The following is a 27,653-nucleotide window of genomic DNA, read 5'->3' on the forward strand; positions in this document are numbered from 1 at the left end:
TGTATTATACAGAGATTAATCACTTCATCACCCATAACTCAATTATTTATCTCATACTTCACAGAAATTAATTAATATGTATCTCTCTGTAGAGACCATCTGTTCCTGATTTATAGATCCTTGGATTTACAGCTCCTTAATCATTGTATTACTACTACCAAATATGAGACCTAAAACATGGTTTAGTCAATCAACTTATTAATTTTTATGCTGTATTTTATTTACTGATTCACTTCACCTATATCTACAAAACTAGTATGCATATGATAGGAAAAATCTAATTAAGAACAAGAGTAAATTTCCTAATTCCTGCTTTAGTATTATAATGAAAAAATATTGACTGATTCAATTATTACCTATTAATTATCTCTTACAATAAGCACTGAGGGAGAAAATGAAGATAAGTTACTATTCAGGTCATAATCTCAAGGATCCTCAGTCCAAAGAATGTAATAAAATATGTATATGGTTGACTCTCATATTCAACTGTGTATCAAAAACATTTGAAAAAATTGCATCTGTACTGAACATGCACATTCTTCTTTTCCTTGTCATTATTACCTAAACAACGTAGTAAAAAAACTATTTCCATGGCATTGATATCATATTGGGTATTGTCAGTAATTTAGAGATGATTTAATGGATATAGGAGCTAATGAGTACGTAATATACAATATATAATGGACGATGTAAGCATCTGAGAATTCTGATATTCATAAGAGGACCAATCCCATATGGATATCAAGTATGTAAAATCTTGTACGGAAAGGAGTGACAAATGCCTTAGGCGGGGGACAGGAGCATTTCTAGATAAAATGTTAAGGAAATTTGGCAAAGGAACCAGTTTTCCTCAGCTGAAGAACAAACTACATAGTACTTGTCCATGTAAAACTGACATGTTAGCAGGAACCTGTACAGCATTACACAAAGAAAGATGACCAAAAAGTCCTCCAGGCTGAGGGAACAATGTAAGTAAACCATTAAACCAGCAAAAAACAATGTGGCCAAAGTAAAAAATGTATAAAGCTTAGTAGACAAAAATTCGAAGTGTGACTGTGATGGAACAAATTCTGAAGGGCTTTAGGTGACACTATTGATTTTATTTTGTGCACATCAAAGAACTTTGAAAATGATCCCCTATTTCTTTCTCATTCTAAAGAACAATTACTACAGACCTCTTTGAGAATTTGATGAATACAACTGACTCCCTTCCCAACAAAAACTGAATATATTATACAATCCTATGACATTTTTCATACAAAGAAAGTATCTATTAATAATTTTAAGTAGTAAAATAAATAAAATTATTTTTTAAAATAGATTTAAGTATATAAGTTTCAATAAGGAAGAAAATGACAATATAAAAGTGGAAGACTATCATGGGCAGGCAATTTTAATTTGCCAATTACTTTTTCACTTAAAAAGGAAAAAAAAAAAAAAAAGGAAAGTAATACAACAAAGTCCTGGAAGAGGCAAAGTGGCCCAAATGTCAACAGCCAAATGAAACTTTATAAGACAAAATTAAAGACCAAACACTAAAGAAAAGTATTCTCATTTTTAAGCTTCGTTACCTTAGGTACTTGCTCCAGATCTGTCCTGGATTTATCTACAGAAAGAAAAATATGATTCTGAAATTTGTCTTAATTATATCTCCATAAACTATTTTGCCAGATTCAATACAGGTCACAATAAAGTAACTACTTGAATTTTTCCCTCATCAAGTATCCACTAATACATGCACTATATGTACCATATTAAGCAAATGATTAAATAAAACATGCTTCAAATAATTTAATCAATTGGTAGCAACAAAACAAGAAATACAATTCAAATCTTTGTTTAATTTACTTTTAAATTTTACCTATTTGTCTATCTTTGCAGTACTGGGAAATGAACTCAAGGGCTTCTCACAGAGCTACATCCTCGTATTTTTTTATTTTTTATACTGCCTCAATAGAGTGTTAAATTTCTTAGACTGGTCTTAAACTTAGATCCTCCTGTCTCAAGCTGCCCAGAGCGCTAGGATCATAGTGGTGTGCCACTACACACAGCTTCAAATCTTTTTTTTTTTTAATAATACAGAAAGATTGATGGTCTTACTAAATTTTGGTGAAATTAAGTATTATATATTGTTAGCAAATGAATTAAATTCTAAAACAGAAACAGTTTGTATTGCTGAAAATATACCCCATCCCTTCCAGAATTTCTTATGATTATAGACCACTTTTATATTACATGTCAATTTTCTTTTCAGACATCTTAGATTGTATCACCTACTGACTTACTTATAAATGAATCAGCTTTACCTTTAATCCTGCCAATCTACATAAGGTTTACATAAGATACTCCAGTCCTTTACAAAATTAATCCTCTGTATTTGGACTCCATTCCCTCCTATTTCTTCTGTGAACTTGCTTCATAAATTACCCTTCTCTGTATCTTTTGACCACTTTCCTTTTACTAATTATTCTATGTCTGCATATAAGTAAATAAACTCAGTTCTTTCCCACTCAAAGAAGAATGAGAATAACAGCAAGAAAAACAAAAACATACAGTGTATGTCTAAAACTAGGTTAAAATCAGGAAGTCATCTCGGGTGCAAAGTGTCGGAAAGCACTTCACACTAAGGGTTATATAAATATGTACCTCTCTTGCCTCATCTAGGCCTGGCCATGAAAACACATTCTTCCACAGTGTACTCTACAGCCAACACACTTTCAAATCTTTGTCACATCTCTACTAGTATACATTTCTTTCTCTTATATTCACTGTAGCACTGGGATTTCTATAACCACTACTTCAATCTAAATGCTTTCCCTAAGATCTTTAACTGCCAAATCCTAGATTTTTCGGTGTGCAAACTGATCTGTCCCACAGTATTCTAACTGCTGACTAATTACTCTTTTCTGAAATCTTACTACCTGTCATTCTAAGGTGGAATTATCTTTATCCCTTAAATGTGATCCAAGTGTTCTATCATCTGTCCTTTTCTTCTTACTATTCACAACATCCATGAACAATCCCATTCATATCCTTGAATTCAACTACCATGCCACTGTCTAGCGTATTATCTAGCATAATGCTTACTATACTACAAGTATCAGTCCGCATTTCTCTTTCCTGAGCTCCAAGTTGGTAACCTAACTATAAACCTGCAACTAGTCTCCATCTTTTGCAAAATTTGTTCTTCCATCTTGCCTCTGTGACTGAATTGCACCTCTCACACCCAAGCAAGAAAGCTAGAAGTTATCTTTGAACAAACTGGTCATCAAAACTTACATCTAAACTAGGCCTACTAGTATATGGCTATAATTGTAGTACCCAGGGAGGCAAAGGCAAGTGGATCACAAGTTCAAGCCCAGTCTGGGCAATTTAAGGAGATCTTGTCTCTAAATAAAAAACAAAAGAAGGGCTGGGTATGTAGCTCAGTGTGAAGGCTTTGGCTTCAATCCCCATTACCACAAACAGAAAGACAAAAGTGAGAAGAAAGAATCAAAGACAGACAGACAGACAGACACAGACACGGACAGGCACAGACACAGAGAGATGGAAAAAGAGGGGAAAAGGAAGGGAAAGGGAGGGACAGGAAGGGAAAGGAAAGGCAAGAGGAAAAAATGAAAAAGTAACTCTACACTGCCTTTAGAAAAAGTAAAATTCCTGAGTATGGTACACAAGACTCTGTAATGATCACAGGCCTGGGTACAGTGCCAGCTCTATCTCTTACTCTCAGGAGAGTTAATGTACTAGACTCTCGCAATTCTTTCTACTCCTAAATAGTTTTAGGAGTTCTTGCTTGATACCAAAGCTTTTATAAATGGTTCCCTTTTCCTGGAATACCTTTCCTCCTACATAAATTTTCACACTAATTAGTTTAAAACACGGTATTTCATCAACCTTGGAAGATTTCTAGAATTTAGTTAAAAATGCTGTACATACATCCCTTTTTTTTTCTTTTAGTACCGGGATCAAACTCAAAACCTCGCACTTGCCAGACAGGCACTTACACTATGAACTAAATCCCTGGTGTCATCATTACCACACTGAACCTACTGTTTAATATGCAATGATGTAATTACTGGTCTATTTTTTTTTTTAATTCTACTTAAGCTCCTTGAGGTCCAAGACTACTACTTCTCTATTTTTAATCACAAAGTACCAAATACCAAGGTATTAAATATTTGTCAAACTAAAGAATTACACTACTGATAGACCTATGATTTTTCTTAAAAGCTTTAAAATAAAAATTATAGATAACAGCAAGCAAGGTTTAAATATTAAGATTACTCATTAATATGTACGTTATGCTTTATTTTCTACAAATAACACATATTCATACCATGAGTATGTAAAAGAGTCCTGTCAAAGGTATCTTTAGGAGGACAAATGTTCTTGCATCTCTCATGAATCTTCTCTCTCTAATTAAGAAAACAAAACAGTTAAACACATAACAATCAATGCTATATAGAAATATAAAAATATGCCAAATTAGTTCTATAATTTTAATATTAAATCACTAGCCTTCTGAACTTAAATACAAGTAACAAGTGTGCTTCATGAACCAGATGCCACTCTAAGATCTATAAATACAAAAGATTTTTAGCTATTCTAATAGATATATGGTGTTACCTAGTTTAACTTGTGATCTGTATGCTTTATATAAAATATCTGCTGGTACAAAAATGAATTAGATACTGTGCAATGATAATACCAATTGTACAACCATAGTCAATCTGTCTCCAAATCATAAAAAAGAACAAAATAATCAAGTAAAATAAAATCAGCCAAATTCAAATTAGGCTTGTGAATGAAACAGCATAAAGACTAATAGTTATAAAAATGAGTATTGAGGGCTGGGGATTTAGCTCAGCGGCATAAGCGCCTGCCTTATAAGCAGGCAGTCGTGAGTTCGATCACCGGTACCGATAAAAAGGAAAAAGACAAAAAAAAAAAAAAAAAATGAGTATTGAGCCACCTGCAGTCCTAGCTATCTGGAAGCCTGAGGCAGGAGGACTGCTTGAGCCCAGGAGTTTAAGGACAGCCTGTACAACACAGCAATGCCTTGTCACAAACACAAACACACACACACACACACACACACACACACACACACACACAAACTCATGTATAGGCACATAAATGTATACATAATATAAAGTACATATATTTGTATATACATATGTATTTATTTCAGATATATTCCCTACATCATTTCAACTTTTTAAGCAAGAAAAGAAGACTCTGGGAGTATACTGATAATAGCTACTCACTAAAAATCTAAATATGAATGAACAAGCCATCTCTAGAATGAGAACCATACTAGCTCTTGCTTTCAGACTGAGTATAAAGCAACAAACTTGAGTTACAATTACATCTGGATATAGTAAGGCTATGAGCTAGAGATAGAATGTTCTGTTAGATTGTCTTTGATAAATGAGACACAGTAACAGTTCTACTCTGCTAATTTCTCAGATCTCACACATGATCTGGGCTTTATAGGACTAACAGAACCATTTTTATTCTTGGTAGATAGGATATATTTTTATTGACTCTTAATTCTTAGTACTAATAGTAATGTATAATTCTGAAAAAATCACTAGAAAGAGAAATGCATTAAAATATATCTGAGGAAAGAATTAAACATAACCCAGGATATCAGAATTTGTATGAATAAAAAAGAATGCCATGGGCTCATCAAAAATTATTGGTCAAAAGTCTACAACCAATAAACTAAAAATGTTTATATTTTACTTTTGACCTGACTTAATAAATTTCAACCTTCAACATTACCTGAGAGATTTCCTGTTGATATGCTATAAAGTGTTCTTTGCTGATCTGTGGGAGGTAGAATGAAGGTGTGACTTCTGCGTCTACAAAGTCCAATCCCCATGTTTTTGTGAAGAAGTCAGATTCTCTTTTTGTTAATCTAGGATCATTTAATGCTGCTGGGAGATTTACTTTGGAATGATATATAGTCCACCTATGTTGATCTGTAACTAGAGATGGGGCAACACATAAACTAGTTGAATCACCTGTAAAAAGTAAAGAAAAGAATTCTGTAAAATTGATTTTATGTTTATAATTATATCCAACAAAAATACAAATGCTTAGGTTCCATTTTACCTAAACCAGTCAAACTCATTCTTTCATGGTAAATTATTAGTAAAAGTCAATCTCATTAAATAATCATCTTGCAGCATCAAGTGCTAAAATGAAATGCTTGTACATGATAAAGGATATGCAAAATCTGAGAGCAGTAGTTTCCAGATGAGGTGGATATAAAGAAAATATTTTCATTAATTTCCTCATTTTTAATGTACAATTTATCATTCTTTACAAAAATAAAAATACATTATATCTTTTTAGTCTTCTTTTAAAATTGCATTATGGGGCCAGGGAGATAGCTCAGTGGCACAGTTCCTGCTTGGCAAGTGCAAGGTCCTAAAATTGCATTATGGTAGGTACTCCAAGTGACATTAACCAGAGAGGAAAGCAAAACTACACAGTCTACAGCATATAGAGAAAAGAAAAATGCACTCTTGATTCTCATTATTTGTAGCAGTTTTATTCTATGTCACTGTGAACAAGTAACTAGGAAATACAGTACTGAACTATTGCTTTTATATGAAGTTAATAGTAATGTTTCTGTGAACTTCAGATCACATTTTCAATAGATAACCTTATTTGGTGTATGTTTCTGGTTAAAGATACCTTATTTTCTAGGTGGCATTGATTTGCCAACACTAAACTCATGGCTAACAGTACCATAATCCCTGCCTGAGCAACACTTATTCTACACATGTATTTTTTCCATAAGGCACATCACAGCTTTCTTGCACTTAGGAACACTATACAGCCCATCTATGCCTGGAGGCCATTTTAAGCAGCAAAATCACCAACAAAAAGCACAAAAATGCAAAACATACAGCACTAAATAGACAACAAGAAGGACACTTTTTTCACAGTATAAGAGATAAAGAAGGTAGGACCTGCCCTATTCAGTCACACATGAGAATATGTGTGTCATATTTTATTGTTCTGTCCATGTCTGAAAATGAGCACAAAAGAACATGAATACTGACTGGGGTTACAAGCAAGAGATTCTGCAATGACTAGAATCTGCAAACAAGGAAGACTGACAATAAAATGTTTTAACTGAGCATCTTTGTTTAGTCTATATCTTCATTTTCAATACTTTTTCAGCTAATATAAATAACTTCTTTTATAGAAATGCATGAAAAAACTATATCCCAATTTCCCAATTAATTTATTTCTAAATTCTTCATCTATTTTTAACATTATAAAATTTACTATATTAAGGTCAGTTTTTGAAATTTTACAAGGTAACACAAATCAACAGTAAAATTCCATCAAAAATAAAAAAGAAAGAAAGCAGTACCTCTGGGTTCCTTGGGACACACATCTGGCAGTGACTGCACAGGTCGAATGTGTTTGGTTGAATCTACCTCCTTTTTAAAGAAAACATCACTGCTGCTTCCTTGAGGCACTGGTGAAGAACTGTGGCTTGAAGCCATTGCATAAAATCACCACTCAACTAAAAATGAGCAAGAAACAACAATTAAGTCACATCATATAAACCAAAATCCATCTATAAATATTACGTATGTTACAAACTTTTTTGAAAACCAAAAGGATTTTTCAAAATCCTTCACAGTATACATATGCAATTTGAATATCTGCTGTTAAGTGCGAAGGCTACTTACAATATTTAGTTTGCTATGAAAGTTATTTGTCCCTGTTTGTTAAAAATTCTTCCCCAAATTAAATATACTGTATTTTATTCAAAGTGCAAATAGAGTAGCAACCCTGTATCCATATATTAAAAGTGAAACACTATTCGCTCAACAAGTATACTGTAAGGATTCATAAATTTTTTTTAATTTTAATTTTTTTTTAACTTTTTATCGGTACCAGGGTTCAAACTCACGACCGCCTGCTTGTAAGGAAGATGCTTATGCCACTGAGCTAAATCCCAAGCCCTGGATTCATAAATTTTTGAAACATGCCTGCCTGGGTTCATATCCCACCTTGGCCTACCATCATCATCACTATGAGAAAATTTACGTAACTTTGCATGCCTTTCCTTATGAATAAAATGGAGATAACAGAGGCTGTCTCATAAATATCTTCATAGTTACATTAATGGATACACATAAAATATTTAAAATAATGCCTGCCTCAATGTTAGTATTCACAGATGTTATAGTGATTTTTATAACATGACTACCACATAGTAATTAATAATTGTAAAATCATTGTAATTAAATGAGAAAAGAAAGGGAAGTCTTCAAAAAGCTTATAATTGCATTAAAACCATAAAAACAAATGTATAAGTAAAATATATATTGACCTGTTTACATTTTTATAAGTGCTAAAAGAATTTGTGGGGCAAAACAAAAAAAATATGTTTACAGTATCAGATAAGACTTTATAAATGAAGCAATACTAAACTAAAACTGGATAGTGAAGAAATTGTTAATTATTTTACTAATGAAATATTTAGCGATCACCTAGTCTAAGTTTTTTCACACTAAAGATAAGTACAGCGAAATCCACAAAAATTTATGTAGGTAGCAAGTTTTTTTTAAAAAAGCCAAACTAGGAAAGCTAGTAAAAAGAAAAATAAGAGTATGAAATAAGAAAGAGAGCTATAAGATTAGTAGTCCTGATAAACAGGTCATCTACTCTAACTTCCCTCTGGTTTGCTAAAAAACTATAAATTATATTTTCTAGATTTCCTTGAAAATCATATTTTCTAGATTTCCTCTAATCTCAGTACTTTCGATGCAAAGGAAACACAACCAATTATATTGTTCATTTAAACAAGCTGCTGCTGTGCGGCATACTAGCACACGCTTATAATCCCAGCTACTAAGGAGGCTGAGGTGAAAGAAATGCAAGTTTGAGGCCAGCCTGGGTAACTTAACATGGCTCTTTCAAAACAAAATAAAAGTAAGACAAAACAGAAAGAAAAAAAGACTGGGCTCAGGATCAGTAGCAGTAGTTTAGTGCTTGCCTAGCATGCACAAGACCCATGGTGAATTCCCAGTACAAAGAGAGAATGAGGAAGGAAGGAAGGAAGGAAGGAAGGAAGGAAGGAAGGAAGGAAGGAAGGAAGGAAGGGAAAGAAGAAAGCTGGTGTTAAGCCTGTGCATAGGCACAGGCAAAGACTTTCTAAACAATTCCTTAGTTGCACAGGGAATCATACAAAGAATCAGCAAAGATCACATCACATTAAAAAGTTTTTGCACAGCAAAAGAAACTACCAACAAAAAATGTTCATTATCATTAGTCATTAGAGAAATGCAAATTAAAACCACACTGAGATTCCGTATCACTCCTGAAAGAATGGCCAGGATCAAGAAAACCAACAACAACAAATGAAATTCAAAAATCCAATCTAAAAATGGGCATCTCAGATGAATACACACCTCTCAGATGAAGAAATACAAATGACAAATAAGAAACTACCAACAAAGTGAAGAGACAGCCCACAGAATGGGAAAAAATTTTTACCAGCTATTCCTCAGACAAAAGACTAATATCTACAATATATGAAGAACTCAAAAAAAAAAAATCAGATCCCTCCAAATTTAAAGACCCAATTAAAAATTGGAATCTGAAAGGACAGAACTTCTCAGATGAAGAAATACAAACAGCAAATAAATATATGAAAAAATGTTCAACATCACTGATCATTCAAGAGATGGAAATTAAAGCAACACTGAGACTCCATCTCACTGCAGAAACAATGACTATCATCAAGAAATCAAACAATAACAAATACTAGTGAAGCTGTAGAGAAAAGGAAGCCTTCTATGCTGTTGGCAGTGTAAAACAGTACAACCACTATGGAAACCAATATGGAGATTCCTCAAAAACTAACCTTCGAGTTCCATTTGACGTAGCTATTTCCCTTTTTGCTATCATCCCAAAAGAATTTAAAGCATCATACCACAGCACACCCATGTTTATAGAAGCACAATGTGTAATACCTAAATCTTGGAAACACCCCAGTGCCCATCAATGGGCGAGTGGATAAAGAACATGTAGGTTTTATATATAATGGAATACTATACAACTATAAAGATGGATAAACTAGAAACATTTTTAGGTAAATGGATGCATCTTGAGAACATAATTTTAAGTGATATAAATCAGATACTCATGGTTAAATAGCGCACTTTCTCTTGTGTGAGAAACTGAAAGGGTAAATAAGTATCAAAATGGATGACAGATATTAGGTAGTAGTGAGGAAATATTGAAATGGGAAAGGGGACAAAAGAGAGGATAAAGAGCAGGGAAGGAAGGGAAAGGGGAAAAAAGGAATAGAAGGAAAAATGGAAACAAAGATTTGTAAATAGGCAGAAGGGTTGACAGGATGGAAGGAGAATGGGAAAAAAAGGTAGAATTGAGATGTATTATGAACAGGTAAAAATTCCCTTTGATGAATGTGATTATTATTCAAAAATGTACCAACAGTTAATTTTTTTAAAAAGAAGAGTTTAAAAGCAATCATACAAATTAAGAATATTAGGCTTTCTACAAGAAAACTATATCAATTACTTATTCTTAGTAGAGAGTTATTCTAGATTAAAATAAAGATGCAGTAACTAAAGAAAATTTGTTAGGCTTAATTGAATCCTGGTTTCAAAAAGTACTCTTGAGACAACTGGGAAATGTTAAATATGGATTAGAAATTAGATGATATTTTGGAATCTTTGATTTTCTTAGGGGTGTTAATGACACTGATACTCCGGGAAATGTCTTTATGCTTAGCACAAGAATAACAAAGTATTCAGGAGTAAAATACACTGTCATCATCTACAACTGACTTTGGAATGGTTCAGCAAAAAAATACAGAAAAAGGAAATGTAAAATGTTTAAAATAGGGCTGGAGATTTAGCTCAGCAGTATAAGTGCCTGCAGGTATGAGGTCGTGAGTTCAATCCCTGGTACCACCAAAAAAAAAAAAAAAAATCCTTTAAAATTGTCTATATAAGTATGTTCTATTCTTTTGTCTTCTACGTGTGTTACATTTTTAACAAAGTTTTAGAGAAAAAACTACATTCTTTTCAACTATTAAATGAACCAAAAGATGGCATACAAGAATAGAAGTATCCCTTTCCATATTTTTTATTACCGACACTGTGAAAAGTACAAAATATACATGATATAATGAAGGGATTTTATGACACTTTCTAACCTGTCTCTATTGCAAGAGAATGGAGCAGACTATCTACAAACATATATTTGTACAAGGGCTGGTATAAGACAAAGTATTTTCTGGTTTTTCCTTCTGCTCACCCTCTAATTATTTGACCAAAGGGATACCTTTTATTTTAACTGGAAATATTCTTTTGATAAACATGCATACGCCTAAACTTACTTACAAGATGCATCTGCTTCACCTATTTTCTGAGAAAAACAACATGTTGAATCTTAGAAAGGTTTTCACTGCACAGCACTTAACAAAAAGCATACAAGACAGTTACACATTAATGACCTAAACTGAATTTCTTTGTATCTCTGAAACGTCACCATTAGAGAGTAATTGAGAAATACTGTATAAAACATGGCTTGTTCAAACTCAGGCCACAGAATAAAAAGAATATTCTATCACCTTTATCTCTAATTCCTAGCAATGAATTGAATTTTTCACTTTTAACATTTTACTTACAATTTATTGGTTCTACTAATAGCACACAACCACAAATAGATTCATAAACACCCTTTTCTTTCTGCCCTTGCTTTCTTTTCTTCTCTTTTTGCACTCTGAGGACTGAACCTAGGGCCTCCTCACTGAGCTACATCCTATCTCTTTAGTGTTTATTCTGAGACACTGAGTTAGGCACTAACTTGTCCAGGCTGGATTCAAACTTGCAATCTTCCTTTCTTTTTATATGTAAAATATTTTGTTCATAGTAATCTTCTAAATCTGTATCCACAAATTCCAAAACCTATAACACTGTCTACCTATATTGAGCTTCTAAGAAAAACCATGTGATATTTAAGCTTGTGTATCTTATTCCACTTAACAATATAGTCTCAAAGTGCCTCCATTTTCCTACAAATGATTCAAATTTATCCTTCTTTAGAACACAGTAGTACTAAATTAAGTATAAATATATTTTCATTATCGATTCTGCTTCCAAGATTTAGCCATCATACATTGTGCTGTTATATATTAGTATGCATATATCACTATAACATGATGTCTTTTACTCTTTTGCAAAGATATCTAGAAGGGGAACAGATGGGAATGCAAGTTCTACCTTTAGTTTTTGAAGAATCTCCACACTGATTTCCAGAATGATTGTGTAAGTTTATACTCTCACCAACAATCAAGAAGGGTTCCGTTACCCTGCAGCCTTTCCAACATTTGTTATTATTTGATTTCTTGAAGTTAGCCATTCTTTCTGAAGTGAGATGCAATACCAGTATTGATATAATTTGCATTTCTAGAGTAGCTAGCAATGTTGAACATGTTTTCATGTATTTATTGGCCACTGTACTTTTCAGATGCTCATTTTTCACTAGGTCTTTACACTTGTGGGTCTAAATCTTTGTTGTTGTTGTTGTCTGATGAGTATTAGTAAAAAAATTTTTTCTCACTCTGTAGATAGCCTCTTCATTCTATTGGTAGTTTCCTTTGCTGTGCAGAAGACTTTTAATTTGATGTGAACCTATTTGTTGACTGTTAGTATTATTTCTTGCACAACCAGAGTTCTGTTGAGAAAGTCTTTGCCCTACATCTATGTCAAGTGTTTTACTTCTTTAGTCTTCCAACAGATTATTTCTGTTCTGCTGTTTAGATCTTTGATCCATTTTGATTTCAGTTTACTAAATGAGAGTTATGGGTCTATGTAGAATCTGCAGTGTGTGGATAGTCACTGTTCACAGCACCATTTGTTAGAAGTTATCTTTCTTCCATGAGTGTATTTGGCCTCTTTGTTAAAGATCAAGTAGCTGAATGTGCCTGGAATTGTTTCTTCATCCTTTATTCTGTTGCACTGATCCACATTCGTGTTCTTATTGTTTGTTTGTTTTTCCAATGCCATTCTATTTTTATCACTGTAGCTTTGTAGTATCTGAAGTCTGGGGTTGAGATGCCTCCTGCATTTCCTTGTTGCCCAGAATTGCTTCTGCTGTTCTAAGTCTCCAATGGTTACATATAAATTTTTAGGATTGTTTTCTTCAGTTCTGTGATAAATGTTATTGGCATTTTGATTAGGATTGTTAAATCTGTGTACAGTTTTGGTGGTATGGCCACTTTGACTATATTGGTTCTACCTACCCAAAAATAGGAGATATTCTTTCATTTTCTGATATTCTCTTCAATTTCCTTTTTCAGAGAACTGCAGTTTTTACTAAGGAGGTCTTTCACTTCCTTGGTTAGGTTAATTCCAAAGCATTTCATTTTCTTAGTGCTATTGTGAAAAATATTTTTTCCTAATTTATCTCAGTGAGTTTATTACTGGTGTATGGGAATGCTACTGATTTTCAAGAATTAACCTTGTATCCTGCTACACTACTAAACTGTGCTATTAAGTCTTTGAGGAAGCTCATGTCATCTGCAAATAATGAAATTTTAATTTTCTTTTCTATCTACATCCCTTTTGTTTTTCTTGCCTAATTGCTCTACTTACTGTTTCAAGGATTATATTGAACAGAAGTGACAACAGTGGACATTACTGTCCAGTTCCTGATTTAGAGGGAAAGATTTTAGCTTCTCTCCATTTAATATGATGTTGGCTATTGGTTCATTGTAGATGGCTTTTATTAGATTGAGATAATATCTCCTACATACCTAGTTTCTTGAAAGTTTTTAATCATGAATGAATTTGGATTTTCTCAAATGCTTTTTCTACACCTATTGAAATGATCATGTAATTTTTGTTCTTGCTTCTGTTTATGTGATATGTTACCTGTATTGATCTGGGCACAATGAACCATTCTTGCATCCCTAGAATGAATCCTACTTCATCATGACATATGATCTTTTAGATGACTTGCTGCATTTTGCTTGTCAATATCTTATAGAGGACTTTTGCATCATGTCCATAAAAGAGATTGGCCTATAGTTTTCTTTTTCGGTTAGGTCCTTTTCCGGTTTTGTAATCAGAGTAATGCTTGCTTCCAGGATAGCTTTGGGAGTACTGCTTCCCTTTAGATTTCATTCAAGAGTTTGAGGTGTATTGGTGTTAGATCTTCTCTAAAGTTCTTATAGAATTAAGCAGTAAACCCATTAGAATCTGGGCTTTCCTTAGTTGGTAGTTTCAACATTACTTCTTTAACTTCAGTGACTGACATTGGCTTATTCTGGATTTTTATGTCTTCTTGGTTCAGCTTTCATAGTTTGTATGTATCTCAAAATCCATCCTTTTTTTTTTTTTTTTTTTTTTTTTTTTTTTTTTTTTTGTATCGGGGATTGAAATCCATCCATTTTTTCTAAATTTTCTGTTTCATTACAATGAGATTCTCAAAGTAGTTACCAATGATCTGAGTTTCAACAAAATCTATTGTGATTCACATTTTTTATTTCTAATTGCATGGATTTGGGTCTTTTCTTTCCCAATTTTGGTAAAAATTTGCTAAGAGTTTGGCTAGTTTATTCTTTCAAAGAACCAACTCTTCAATTCAGATTCTTTTTCTGTTTTTCTAGTATCAATTTCATTACTTTCAGCTCTGATCTTTTAAATTTCCTTCTTCTTACATCTTTGGATTTGAACTTTTCTTGTTTCTAGACCTTAAGATGAATTTTTAGGTTATCTGAGCTCATTCTTGCTTTTCACTGGTATAAACTTTCCTCTTAGGACTGCTTTTATTGTGCCCCACAGGTACCAGTATGTTATACTTCCACCATTTGCTTGATTGTAGGAACAAATTTCTTCCTTAATTTCATCTGTGACCCACTGATTATTCAAGAGGGTATTATTTAATTTCTAGGTGTTGGCATAGTTTCTGAGATTTCTTTTGCCATTGGTTTCTAGTTTCACTGTACTATGATTTGATAATATGTGTGGGATACTTTGAATTTTTTTGTATTTACTTAAGCATGTTTTATGGGATAATATGTGGGTCCCATATGCTGCTGAGAAGAACATATATTCTGTTGTTGTTAAATACTCTATATAATCTATTAAGTCCATTTGTTCAAAGGTTTTTCTTTGTTTGTTTTTGGTTTGGTTGATCTATTTGTGGCAGTGGGATGTTGAGTCCCTCATTACAAATGTACTGGTTTTATTTGATTTTTCATGTCCGTTAGTGTTTCTTTTTCTTTGTGGGGGCAGAGAGTTGAGACAGGGATCTCACTATGCAATTCAGGCTGGTCTCTTCAGTGCTGGGATTATAGGCACATGCTACCACGCCTGGCCATTAGCATGTCTTATGAAATTGGACACACTGATGTTTAGTACATATACAATTGTTATCTCTCCCTGTTGAACTGTTTCCTTAACCAATGTGTAGTGACTTTCTTTATCTCATCTGGTCAGTTTGCACCTGAAATCTACTTTGTCTGCAATTAGGATTTAATTTGATTTTTTTATTGGTACCGGGGATCGAACTCACAACCGTCTGCTTGCAAGGCAGGTGCTTATGCCGCTGAGCTAAATCCCCAGCCTGGGATTTAATCTGATTTTTAATCTGTGAATTTCTTTTTGAATTAACTGTGTTTCTTGATACTGCATTATCATTGGGTTTGCTTCTTGAGTCATTCTGCTAATCTGTGCCTTTTGATTTGGTAATTGAGACCATTCACATTGAGAAGTACTGACTCAGTCCTGTCATTGTCACTGCATTATCTTCCTATTCTTCCTATTGCTTTATTTTTCTTTTGCTTACCCACTCATCCTATCAGATATATTTATTCTTTTTGACTCACTGGCACTGCTGGCTTCATTATCTCTTTCTAGGATAGCCTTGTGAATTTTCTGTAATATTGGTTTGGTGGTTAGGAAGTTCCTGAGGTGTTGTTTTGGAAATAGCTTATTTCACCAACAATACTGACAGAAAATTTTGCAAGATTTATGTCAGAGTTGGAAGTTATTCTATTTCTAGGACTTAAAACAACTCATGCCAAGTTCTCTTTAAGGTTTGTGTTGAGAAGTCTGATGTAATTTTAATGGATTTATATTTATATGTAATTTGCTGCTTTTCTCTAACAGCTTTGAAGATTTAGTCTCTGTGACATTTCTGGAACTTTAAGTATAATATAGCATGAAAAGGTTATCTTTTAGTCCTATTTGGGATTCTATATGCCTCACTGTCTGCATGTTCCCCACCTTCTCATAGATTTGGGGAATTTTCTACCATCATTTCTGTGAATAGGTTTTTATGCTACTTGTACTGTCTTCTAATTTTTCAATTATTCCAATTACTCTCAGTTTTCTTTGCATCATCTAGCCTCTGATGGATCCATTTTTTATGTATTTTGTTGCTTTTAAGGTATTTTTGAATAGTTGTTCTTTGAAAGCATCACTGTCTTCTAGTGCTGAAATTCTATCTTCACAGTGTTCACTTCTGCTGCCCATTACCTTTAACATAATTTTTAATCTGGTTGAAACCTTTTCTTGGATTCTAATTCTTTTGCTAAGATGGTTGTTGCTCTATATCATTTTGTTTAGCTCTGCTAGTTTTTTTATTAATATCTTCTAAAAGCTCCTAGATCATTTTGGATATTATTTTATTATCTGTTTAGTTGTATTTTTGTAATTCCATTGAGTACACCTCCTTTGATCTGTTTTCAAAAACATAACTTCATTATCTTTTTGAGTAATTTGTGTATGTGGCTTATACTTTTTTTCCCCTTTGATCCCTCTGGTTGGCTTTGGGAGAGTTGGGAGTTTGGGGAGTCATTCTATTGCCTTGTTGTCTCATGTGTCTGTTGTTTCCATTTGTTTTGTGATGAGTTTTGAGACACTTACAGTGTAAAGACTGTTTCTAGGATAGAGATCTCTTCGGTCACTTTTCAGTGATGTGCTTTAGGTGTGGCTAGTAATAGTCCTTTGTTTTTGTTCAAAGGCACCTTGCTTAATTTGGGAGAGGAGGATATAGTGTAACTTGCTAAACACCAAGTTCTCTGAGAATGTACCCTAGTATTATTAATGTTACAGAGCTAAACTGGATGTTGGACCCCAGAGAAAACCCATTAACAGCAATAATTATGCAGCCTTGGCAATAACAAGCAAATCATGCACAGTAGTATCATCTAAGACAAATCTGATATTAATATACCATAAGAATCAACTATGTACCAACCTTAACTTTAAAGAAATCCACAATTACAGTGTAAACAAAGACAACCCAGGTATGGACTCAGACAATATGTACTAAATGTGAGTTACAGCTCCATTAATGATAGAAAAGAATTCAACAGTAATTTTATAGTTAACTATCTAAAGATTACCAAAGATTATGGTTATACTATTAAAAATATAGGAATTGGGAATAAGGGAACGCAAGAAGAAAAATTTAAAATGAACTATATGATATGAGGGGGAAGAAAAATAGTGCAAAGAAGCCTATTGGGGAATAGAAAAATGTTTAAAGAATCACGTAAAGGCAACAGAAACAACTGATGAGAATAGAAGATAAAAAGGGGAGAACAATACAGAAAATAAAAATAAAAATTAAAGAACAACTAAAAGGGAGAAGAAAAAAAGAAAATGAGGAAAAAGAAAGAGGAAAACAAGATAAGGTAAAGGAAAAATCCTCAAATTCCAATAAATTACTGAAAGAGAGGAAAGAAAAAAAGAAAACACACATTCGTAAAAAAAAGAAAAAAAATTCTCTGTGAATTTGTGTGGTTTTCTTTTGGGATCTATAATTTTGGGTCAGTGATCAAGACACGTCCCTATTCATGGTGGTAGACAAAGAAAACACTAAGACCACAAACGTGCTGGATGTAGGCACCAGCAGGCAACAGGTATACAGTAAGTAGTGCAATGCTGAGACATTCAATTCCAGAACAATTTAGGCTGGCCTGGTCTCTAGCCATGGGAGCAAGCCCTGTATTCTTTAGCTCAAACTCCTCACGGGTATCTTTCCAATGGGCTTCCTGAACACAAAGATGTCTCTTGTGGTTGTCTCTTACTGTGATCTGAAATGAAGTCATTCTGAAGCCGCTCTGAGTCCCAGGTTCAAATAATCGACCCTTCCCTGGAATGGTGTCTGACCAAGCACTCTTTCCAGGGATTTAGCAAATGCTTAGAGTCACTCACTGGCTATTGCCTGTCAAAGGACTCCTGTGGGCAGAATTCCATACTGTTCCTATAGGTCACAGCAACCACCTCTGCGTTCCACCACCACGTTTCTCCCTGAGTCCCTCCAGCTTTCACTTTGTTCCTGTATATTTCTTTCTCATCAGCCACAATCCAAGAGCCAGGGAGAAAGTACAAACTGTCTCTTTCTTTCTTTATATTGTGTTCTGTCTCTTGAATTTCTCTGTAGCTTTTAATTTTCCTGTTAGATCATTCCTGGTTTGTTAAGGACCAGCTCGACATGGTTAGACCTGGCGATAACTAATATTATTAAATCTGCACAAAAATAAATTAAAAATCTGTCCTAGGCCTACATGATTTGTGGCAAGATCCACAGCAGGCTTAAAGCCTGGTTAATCTTTAAGCCAGTGGTTAGAGCTGAGATTAGCAAATGGTCTCCAAAGTCTTGGCACCTCAAATAACACAAAATGGCAATTGCAGACTGGCTCACTCAAATTCCTTCTAGCCCGGTAGTCACAGTTAGCAGACATTAAGGTTACTAGTTAATCATGATCTGTTCCTGTATGCATTTCCAAAAATGTATTGTTCCTCAATTCTTGAACCTTGATCACATCAGCAGTTCACCTCTACCACTTTCTGCAGCATACCAGCACAGCCCTCAATCAAGTGTACCTAATAAAGGCCAAAGACACTGAGTCTCAGGGGTCTCAGTTCTTCCTTGGGCTTTGACCATCCTTATGTCACTATAACCAATATATTTATGTTTACATTTTATTCTGTTACCATATCCCTGAGCAAGAGATTGGTGGTCCCCTAGGCCAGGGCCCTGATACTGATTCTTGAAGATCTACTCTTTTTTTATTCTCCAAGTTATTACTTTCCTGCATTTGAAACTTGGGAAAGCTGAATTGTTGTTGCTCATCATGTTTTCCTTTGCCAATCAAAGTTTTATGTGGCACAATAATACCATACATAGAAACTGGAATTCTTTAAAAGTCTCAATGAAGAGTGTCTCCTGAGATCCACGCCATGTTGGAACTTAGGACTCTGGAAAGCCAAGCCAGCACCTCCCCTCCCTGGTAAGTGGCGGTAATGTGGCCCACTGCAGCCCTTCCAGGGGGAGAACCAGCAGAGTCTCCTGAGATCCACACCATGTTGGAACTTAGGACTCTGGAAAGCCAAGCCAGCACCTCCCCTCCCTGGTAAGCAGAGGCAGGGTGGCAGACTGCAGCCCTTCCAGGGGGAGAACTAGCAGTGTCTCCTGAGATCCACGCCATGTTGGAACTGAGGATGCTGTGAAAACAAATGACCATTCTGCCTCCCTGCTTAGCAATAGTGAACCTACTGCTACATGGCCTAGAGTCAAATATCCCACTTCCCCTATCCTCCTCCCCCCCCCCACCCTTTAGCAAATGGGAACCAGAAATCTGAGCATCTCCTGGGAGGCTGACCATAGCAAATAAGGGGGACTCCTTCCACCATTTCTTTGAAGGCAAATATTTTTATTACTGTTTTGCTCTTTTCTGATTAATGGTACTGCTCTATTCAATATTCTGTTTTGATAAGTTTATAGTGTTCTATATTTCGTCTCATTTTGATATACAGGATTGAAAGAACAACTATTATAAAGATAACAAAATATACTGTGATACCTATTACTGTTATCCCGGTAACCTGCTGTGAAGTTCTGTACCAATTTCACTGTACGTTTAGTTGGCTTTATTCTGACTTGTTCTGTTATATACTTTCAAAATAAAAATTAAAAAAAAAAAGTCTCAATGAAAAGCTGAGACTTAGCATTGTCATTACCTAGCTATGTCCAAAAATTTCCTCCTTGGGGCTGGGGGTTTAGCTCAGCGGCATAAGCACTTGCCTTGCAAGCAGGCAGTCGTGAGTTCGATCCCTGGTACCGATAAAAAAAAAAAAAAAAAAAGACAAAAATTTCCTCCCTTACCTCTACGATGTAATATTACTATTTACAGATAACACTGATAACACGAAAAATATTTAACATTCTACTGAAATATCCATGAGACTATCTACTACAGGCAAGGTAACAGCAAAAGTCTTTTTTTTTCTTGTCTACTTTCAGTCTATACAAAATGTATTACTGGGGTGGTTAACATATACATATATTTACTAATCATTTTATTTCTCTTCTTTTCATCATTAGTGATGTTCTACTTTAAATCTGAACCTGCTGGGGGCTGGGGATTTAGCTCAGCAGCATAAGCACCTGCCTTGCAAGAGCATGGTCATGAGTTCGATCCCCAGTACCAATTAAAAAAAAAAATCTGAACCTGCCATCCCTCAATCATTCATTCTTCTATCATACTATGTTCTCTAATACATCTCTATGCTTCTAATCTAACCCATTCTGCAGAATGCTTTAGAAATACTCTCCTAGAAAGTTTCTGTCCTGCCAGTTATACCTCAGCTCAAAAACTTTTAATGATTATTGCCTCCCAAACAAATCATAACTTTATAACCTGGTACTCAAGGTTTTCATACTCTAATACTTTATCTTCCCTTAGCCTTTTTTTCCCTATTTCCTGTGAAGAGTTTCCATCCAATACAGGATGGTCAAATTGTTCTTCCTTTTATCACACTATGCAGGCTGCCTTGTTTTTGTTACGTCTGTGTTCTTCCTAGAATATTCACATCATGTTTATAGCAATTAAATGTCTCATTTCCTTTAAAAGGTCATTTTGTTTCATTTTTAGATTATATATATTATAAAAATACACATTTGAAAATATGAATACAACTAACTCCTAAATTAAAGATTAAAAAATCCCCAAACTTTTAAGTAAGGAGAAATTAGCTTATAATAAGCTACAGTACAACTAAACAACTGTATTGCTATTAAAAAGAGGGCTGTGGCCAGGCATGGTGGTGCATACCTGCAATCAAGCTACTTGGAAAGCTGTGGCAGGGACAAAGCAAAGTTAAGGTCAATCTTCTCTAAAAATTTTCTTAAGGGCTGGGAATATAGCTCTGTAGTATGTGGTGTCCCTGAGTTTAATTTTCATACTAGCGTGAACTACAGAGCAAGACCCTGTTTCAAAAATACATTATGGGGGTAGGGAACATAGCTCAGCAGCACAAGCATCTGCCTGGCAAGCACAAGGTTCTAAGTTCAATCCCTGGCACAAAATATATACATATATATGTATATGTATATAATCAATGAAAGAAGCGTGCAGGGAAGGAAGAAATATAAAAACTAGAGAAAAATTATACCACTAATACTTCACTATACACTTCATCATCACTTAACTCACATAATTTTATCTTTAAAAATCAAGTATGAAAAACATTTTGAATAAGTCAATGGATATCTGGGCTGGGAATTTAGTTCAGTGGCACAGCACTTGCTTGGCAAGCGTGAGGTCCTGAGTTCGGTCCCTGATATTCCCCCCCCAAAAAAAAAAAAAAAAAAAAACAATGGTATCTATAATATGGAAATAGGTTCAGAATTTAATTTAGAACATTTAGCTAGCTAAATGTGAAGATGGAATCTGAATTCAGATTTTCTGATTCTGAAGCCCATCAGTCTATTTCTATACCACACAGCCTCTCAAATTTAAAAGAATCTACATTATCACTATTACTTCCGATTCATTACAGGCACTCAGTACATTCTTATCAGATCAATTTTTTATGGATACTTACTGTCATAAAAATCATTTATGTCTACCTTCAATTAAATGACAGGAATAACTAATATCTAATTATGGTAAGCATGGTATAAGACTAAGATTACAAGAGAACTATTCCTTAAGGGAAAAAATGCTTAACACTTTCATCAGTATACTTTATCACTTTTTAGCAAAGTGATAATTAGTCAGCAGCAATGTGGAATAATTAGGCTACTATGGGCCATCATCTCAGCACTTTAAACAGGAAATGTGCCTGAACTGGAAATAATAGACTTACAAATTATCTTTCACAATGTATCTATCTGTAACTATAAAAGATATAGACAAAATGGATTTTTTATGCTGCAGCTGGACAAAGGAGACTTTTGTACAGTTTTGTATTTAACTTTACTTTAAAAAGAAAATCAATACTGATTTTTAAAAAAGCAAATTTGATTTTCCCAAATTTAGAAGTAAATAGATGCAGCAAAAAACAAAACAAAACAAAACAAAATGCTTCCAAAGACTAGTTTGATAGAAACAGGAAACCTTTTTCAATCCATATAAAAATCCTAGGAAAGGAAAGGTAGTGTACACCTGTAATTTCTGCCCTTAGGAGGCTGAGGCAAGAGGATTGTCAGGAATTCAAGGCCAGCCTGAACTACATAGCAAGACGCTGTTTCAAAAAATGAACAAAAACATTCTCCCTATTTCCTTTCTGTACTACTTTTCTTGTTCGACTCTAATTTCACCCTTAGTTGGCTCTTTGTTGTACACCTGTAAGATACCTCAAATACCTCATATTCTAATGAGCATCTCCTACACTGGAGAATTTTAAGAGCTGATTTCTGGTAAATGGTGACAATTTACATTTACATTTCTTTCATACAACCAACAAAAATAACAGTATATTTCTACACTATTTAAGATATGATCTGACAAAATTTACTAATCGTACTTTCTAAAACACTTTTTATTTGTAAAATTTTAAATAATACTTTTGATTAGTACGTGTTTGTAGCACCTAATGTTTGGATTCCTTGTAGGACTGGTACATGTACATAATACATCTTAATTCCTTTTTTTAAAATCTCTTCTTTTACTTTCCTTCTCCTTCATCTACTTCTTGATTTTTTTTTTTTAAGCACATTTGCAGCACACAATATTTACATTCTTTGTGTGGGGTTGGTAAATACACATATCTTAATTCCTTTTGTTCTCTTTGCTTCCCTTTCTTCTCCCTTCCCTCTCTTGATCCTCTTCCCCTTGGAGAAAGCTCTACCTATTTTCCTATTATCTGTCTTTTACTTTGCTCTTTATTTATACTTTGGGTTTCTTATAGAAACCATATGATACTTAAGCCTGTGTGTCTGGTTTATTACACTTAATATTATGGTCTCAAGATGCATCCATTTTCCTACAAACTAGTCAAGTTTTTCTTTATGACAGAGCAGTACCACATCTTCAACCCTTCATCTGTTGCTGGACACACAAGTATTTCCAAGATTTAGTTATTAAGAATTGTGCTGCTATAAACATGGGTATGCATGTATCACTATAATATGGTGTCTTTACTCGTCTGGGTCAAATGGAATTTCCAGTTTCAGTTTTTTGAACAACCTCTACACTGATTTCCAAAGTGGTTATACTAGTTTACATTCCCACCAATACTGTAGAATTCTTTTTTCATACAGCCTTACCATCATCTTATTATTTAACTTCTTGATGATGTCCATTTTTTCTGGAGTAAGATGGAATCTCAGTGTTGTCTTAATTTGCATTTTTCTAATGCCAGTAACATTGAACATTACTTTATATTTGTATTGCCCATTTGTTCTTCTATGAAGTTGCTGTTCATTGCTGTTGCCCATTTTTTGATTTGGTGTTTTACTTTGTGTGGTCTAAATTTTTTTTGTCCTTTATATATTCTAGATATTAGTTTTCTGTGTATGGAATAGGTGGCAGAAAAATATTCCTATTCTTTAGGTTATTTTCACTTTGTTGGTTCTTTTGCTGTGCAGAAGCTTTTTAATTTCATTTGACCCCATCTGTTAATTCTACTATTTTTCTATGCAACCAGGGCTCTGTTCAGAATGGCCTTTCCTATACCTATGACTTCAAGAATTGTACCTATTTTGACTTCCAGGAGATTAAGTCTTTCTGTCTTAACATTCAGTTCTTTGAGTCATTTTGATTTTTGTTTAGTACATGGTGGAAGATATGAGTCTATTATCAATCTTCTGTATATAGATAGCCACTCTTCCCGGCATCATTTATTAAAGAAGCTATCATACTTCCACTGTATTTTGGGCCCCTTTTTCAAAGATAAATAGTTGAATATGGTTAGGGTTTTTTCTGTATCCTCTATTCTGTTTTACTGATCCACGTGTTTTTGTGTCAATACCATGCTGTTTTTATCATGCTAGTTTTGTAATATAACGTCAAGTTTGGGACTTCCTGCTTTACACTTTTGGTTTTTGTTTTTTACTTTTTGTTTTTGTTTTTGTTTTGTTTTGAGACGGGGTCTTGCTGTATAGTTATGGGTTGGGTCTCAAACTTGCGATGATGTTCTTACCTCAACCTTCTGAGTGCTAGAATTATAGGTATGCACCACCACATGTGATTTCTACTTTGTTCTTTTTATCCAGGATTGGTTTTGCTCTTCTGGTTCCATATAAATTTTAGGAAAACTGTTATTGGAATTTATATTGGGATTGCATGAAATATTATACTAATTTTGGAAGTATGGCCATTTTGATAATATTGGTTTTACCTATCCAGGAAGAAGAGCTGATTGTTCCATTTTCTAATTTTCTCTTCAACTTCCTTTTTTAGAATGCTGTAGTTTTCATTGTAAAGATTTTCATTTCCTTAGGTTAATTCCTAAGTATAAAATTTTTATTGGTGCTATCGTGAATGGTATTTTTTCCCTAATTTCTTTTTCAGTGTGCTCACATTAGTGTACAGGAATGCTACTAATTTTTGTGTGCTCATTTTGTATCCCACTATATTAGTGAATTTGCTTATTAATTCTGAATCCTTTGGTGAATTTTTCAAGGTCTTCTACACAAGATCATATCATCTGCAAAGAATGATAATGTGACTTCTTCTTTTCTATATATAACTCTTTAAATTTTTTTTCCTGCCTAATTGCTTCTGCTAATATTTTGAGTAGAGGAGTGGTGATAGTGACATCTTTGTCTTGTTTCTGATTTTGGAGAAAAAGCTTCCAGTTTTTCAACATCTAATATGATGTTGGCAATAGATTTTTCACAAATGGTTTTTTATGAAACTGAGATAAAAATCTTTTTATGCCTATTTTTTCCAGTGCTTTTATCATGAATAGATGTTGGATTTTGTCACAAGGCTTTATCTGTATCTACTGAAATGATCATTTTTTAAAGACTGGGTAACACATACATTGTTCATCACAATGATCTTAATATTGAACCTAAATTTAATTGCAATAATCTAGGCTCTCAACAAATGCCTAGATTCCCTTTCAGTAGCACTCTGCGTTTGAGGATTAGACAGGATCGGCAAGTCTTACTTTCACAAGCTGAAAAAATTTATGGACAAGAAGTTATAATTGAAAATAAATGGCAGTAGACATGTCTAAGGAATATTGCAAGGATTTGATCCCTTAACGAATTTTATGATAGATGAATATATGGAGATGGCAACTACTGGGCAAACATAATAATATTGGAATGCTGGTAATATAAGGAAATAAGTTCTTAAGAAAAATAAAAGAATAAAAATATTACATATTAGTTTAAAGAAATAGTAGATATCTGTAGGATTATTACTACAGCTCCCAAACGAACAATAAATTCTTTTGACTTATCTATGGGTTTAAAAATCTTAAAATCTCTCATTAAAAGCCAATGCAGGCCTGCCAAGAGCTCAAGATTAAGAAATGAGCCAGATCAGTGGAGGGAATGGAGTGATAAGGAGAAAATTCTAGGAATGGGAAACAGCTAGTGCAGACTTGAAAGGAGATGGCTTATTGCCAGAAATCACAAGTAATTTAATATGCCCAAAGAAATCATATATTTGGAGGGAAAGGAGAAGTTGTGGAGTTATTATGATTACAGAGGTAAGAACTTAAAGGAATTTAAAAGAATTTAAAGGAACTTACAAATCTATTAAAGGATTAAGGAAAGTGGATTGTATCAAGACAAAAAAGGTCAGAAATAATTTAAACAAAGCAATGATACCATCAGAGTTATATTTTAGAAAGACCATAGACTATAGCATAGCGAGCGAAAGAGACAAGTAAAAAAGAGACCAATTTGGAAACTTAAAATAACCTAGGTGAGGTGACACTAAAACTGAACTCTAATACTGGAGAAAACTTGGCTAGATATGGTGGTACCTGCCTATATTCTCAGCTACTTGGGAGGCTGAGGCAAGAGAGTCATAAATAGGAGGCCAATCTGGGTAAAATCAGCAAGCCCCTGTCTCAAAATAAAAAATAAAAAGGTCAGGGATGTAGCTCAGTGGCAAAGCACTTGTCTAACATCTGAGGTTCCAGGTTTTATCTTCAGTTTGGGGAGGGGAGGAACTTTCTTCAATAGGAACTTCTTTTCAGTGTCCCACTGTCGTAGTCTGGGTTTTACACAGAGAGCAATTCAGATCAGGACATGGAGTTCATAATATTTTTATAATGGTCACCGGAAGTTAACACAGAAGAATGCAGGAAATCTATCCGCAACACCAACGACATAGATTATTTAGTCAAGAGTCTAAACCCCATGGCAATGTCCCAAATGAGTCAGGATAAAAACCCAGAGCTCAGAACAACGCCTCCACGAGTCCAACTGGAAGTCCAGAGCCCACAAGAAGGACTCACGCCAGTCTCTTTTACAGATTCGTGCTGGGAAGACCCAAGGATCAGCGGTGGAAGCCAGAAAGTCTATGCCAGCAGGATGAAGGAGCTGTGCTAGAGGGATGAGGGTTCTACACTGGAGCTGAGAAGTCACACTCACAACAAAGAGTGGGACTGTCCTGAAAGGAACCACAGCTGTCCTCAGTGACACGGAGGCCCTGAGCTCCTCCAATGACAAGCACAGTCGGGTACGTGCCAGGAAGCAGCGTGACGAGTTCATCCTGAAGACCAGGCAGCACATGTCTTCCCCTCCGGAGCCAGGAAGCAATGCTCGATGTGAAGACCAGAGCTTCTCCAGGAGAACCAACAGCTCAGACAGCAACTCGTAGGAGAACCCACAATGCCTCCATAACGCCTCAATCCCTCTCCACACCTCTCTTCTTCTCCACCTATTTATCCTGGCAACCCTTCTCAGGTGGAGCATCTTCTTTCAATGCATGCTGATGTAATCTAGCTGGCGTTAAGTTGACCACTAGTTATCAAACCATAACACCCACATTCAAATTTGTAACTGCCTTCTGAATATTCTCATCTTTGTAAAATTCACTATGTACATTCAAAACTTATACTCATTATCTGCCATCTTAGTCACCTCTTCCACCTACCCAAATTTTATCCTTTCTCTAGCTCAGTTAACAGCAACACCATCTATGTAATTTCCCAAAGTAGGAATCCTACAGCCAATCTGACTCCCTCACCTCTCCAACATTCTTCATTTAATATATCAAGTTGGAATGTCCTGTGGTGTTTACCTCTGAACACATCACTTACTCTTCATTCCAATTGCCACTGGTCAGAGATTAATTGAAGATTAGACTACTGAGATAGTCTCCTATCAAAAGTCCTTCACTCACCTTCAGAATCAACATTTTTAAATTC

At 34.5% G+C, this 27,653-nt stretch overlaps 1 protein-coding gene across 6 annotated transcripts in view; it reads right to left on the reverse strand.

The window, feature by feature from the left end:
- Vps54 (VPS54 subunit of GARP complex) overlaps window positions 1–27,653 on the reverse strand; it is a 109,915-nt gene that overhangs the window by 76,323 nt on the left and 5,939 nt on the right. For 5 of the 6 annotated variants that reach the window (XR_010040580.1, XR_010040581.1, XM_063229508.1 and 2 more), the window contains exons 2-5: window positions 7,397–7,552; window positions 5,788–6,029; window positions 4,337–4,415; window positions 1,572–1,606 (exon numbers count right to left, since the gene is read on the reverse strand). Coding sequence is in view for 4 of the 6 variants with exons in the window: in XM_063229508.1 (XP_063085578.1) it covers window positions 1,572–1,606; window positions 4,337–4,415; window positions 5,788–6,029; window positions 7,397–7,532 (492 nt within the window). In the remaining 2 variants the exon portion in view is untranslated. The remainder of the gene's footprint in view (window positions 1–1,571; window positions 1,607–4,336; window positions 4,416–5,787; window positions 6,030–7,396; window positions 7,553–27,653) is intronic. The other variant, XM_063229509.1, reaches the window with a different exon arrangement.

The sequence above is a fragment of the Cavia porcellus genome, unplaced genomic scaffold, assembly GCF_034190915.1.
Source record: "Cavia porcellus strain 051 isolate PalLab524CR breed Dunkin Hartley unplaced genomic scaffold, mCavPor4.1 scaffold_18, whole genome shotgun sequence".
In the NCBI taxonomy this organism is placed as follows: Eukaryota; Metazoa; Chordata; class Mammalia; order Rodentia; family Caviidae; genus Cavia; species Cavia porcellus.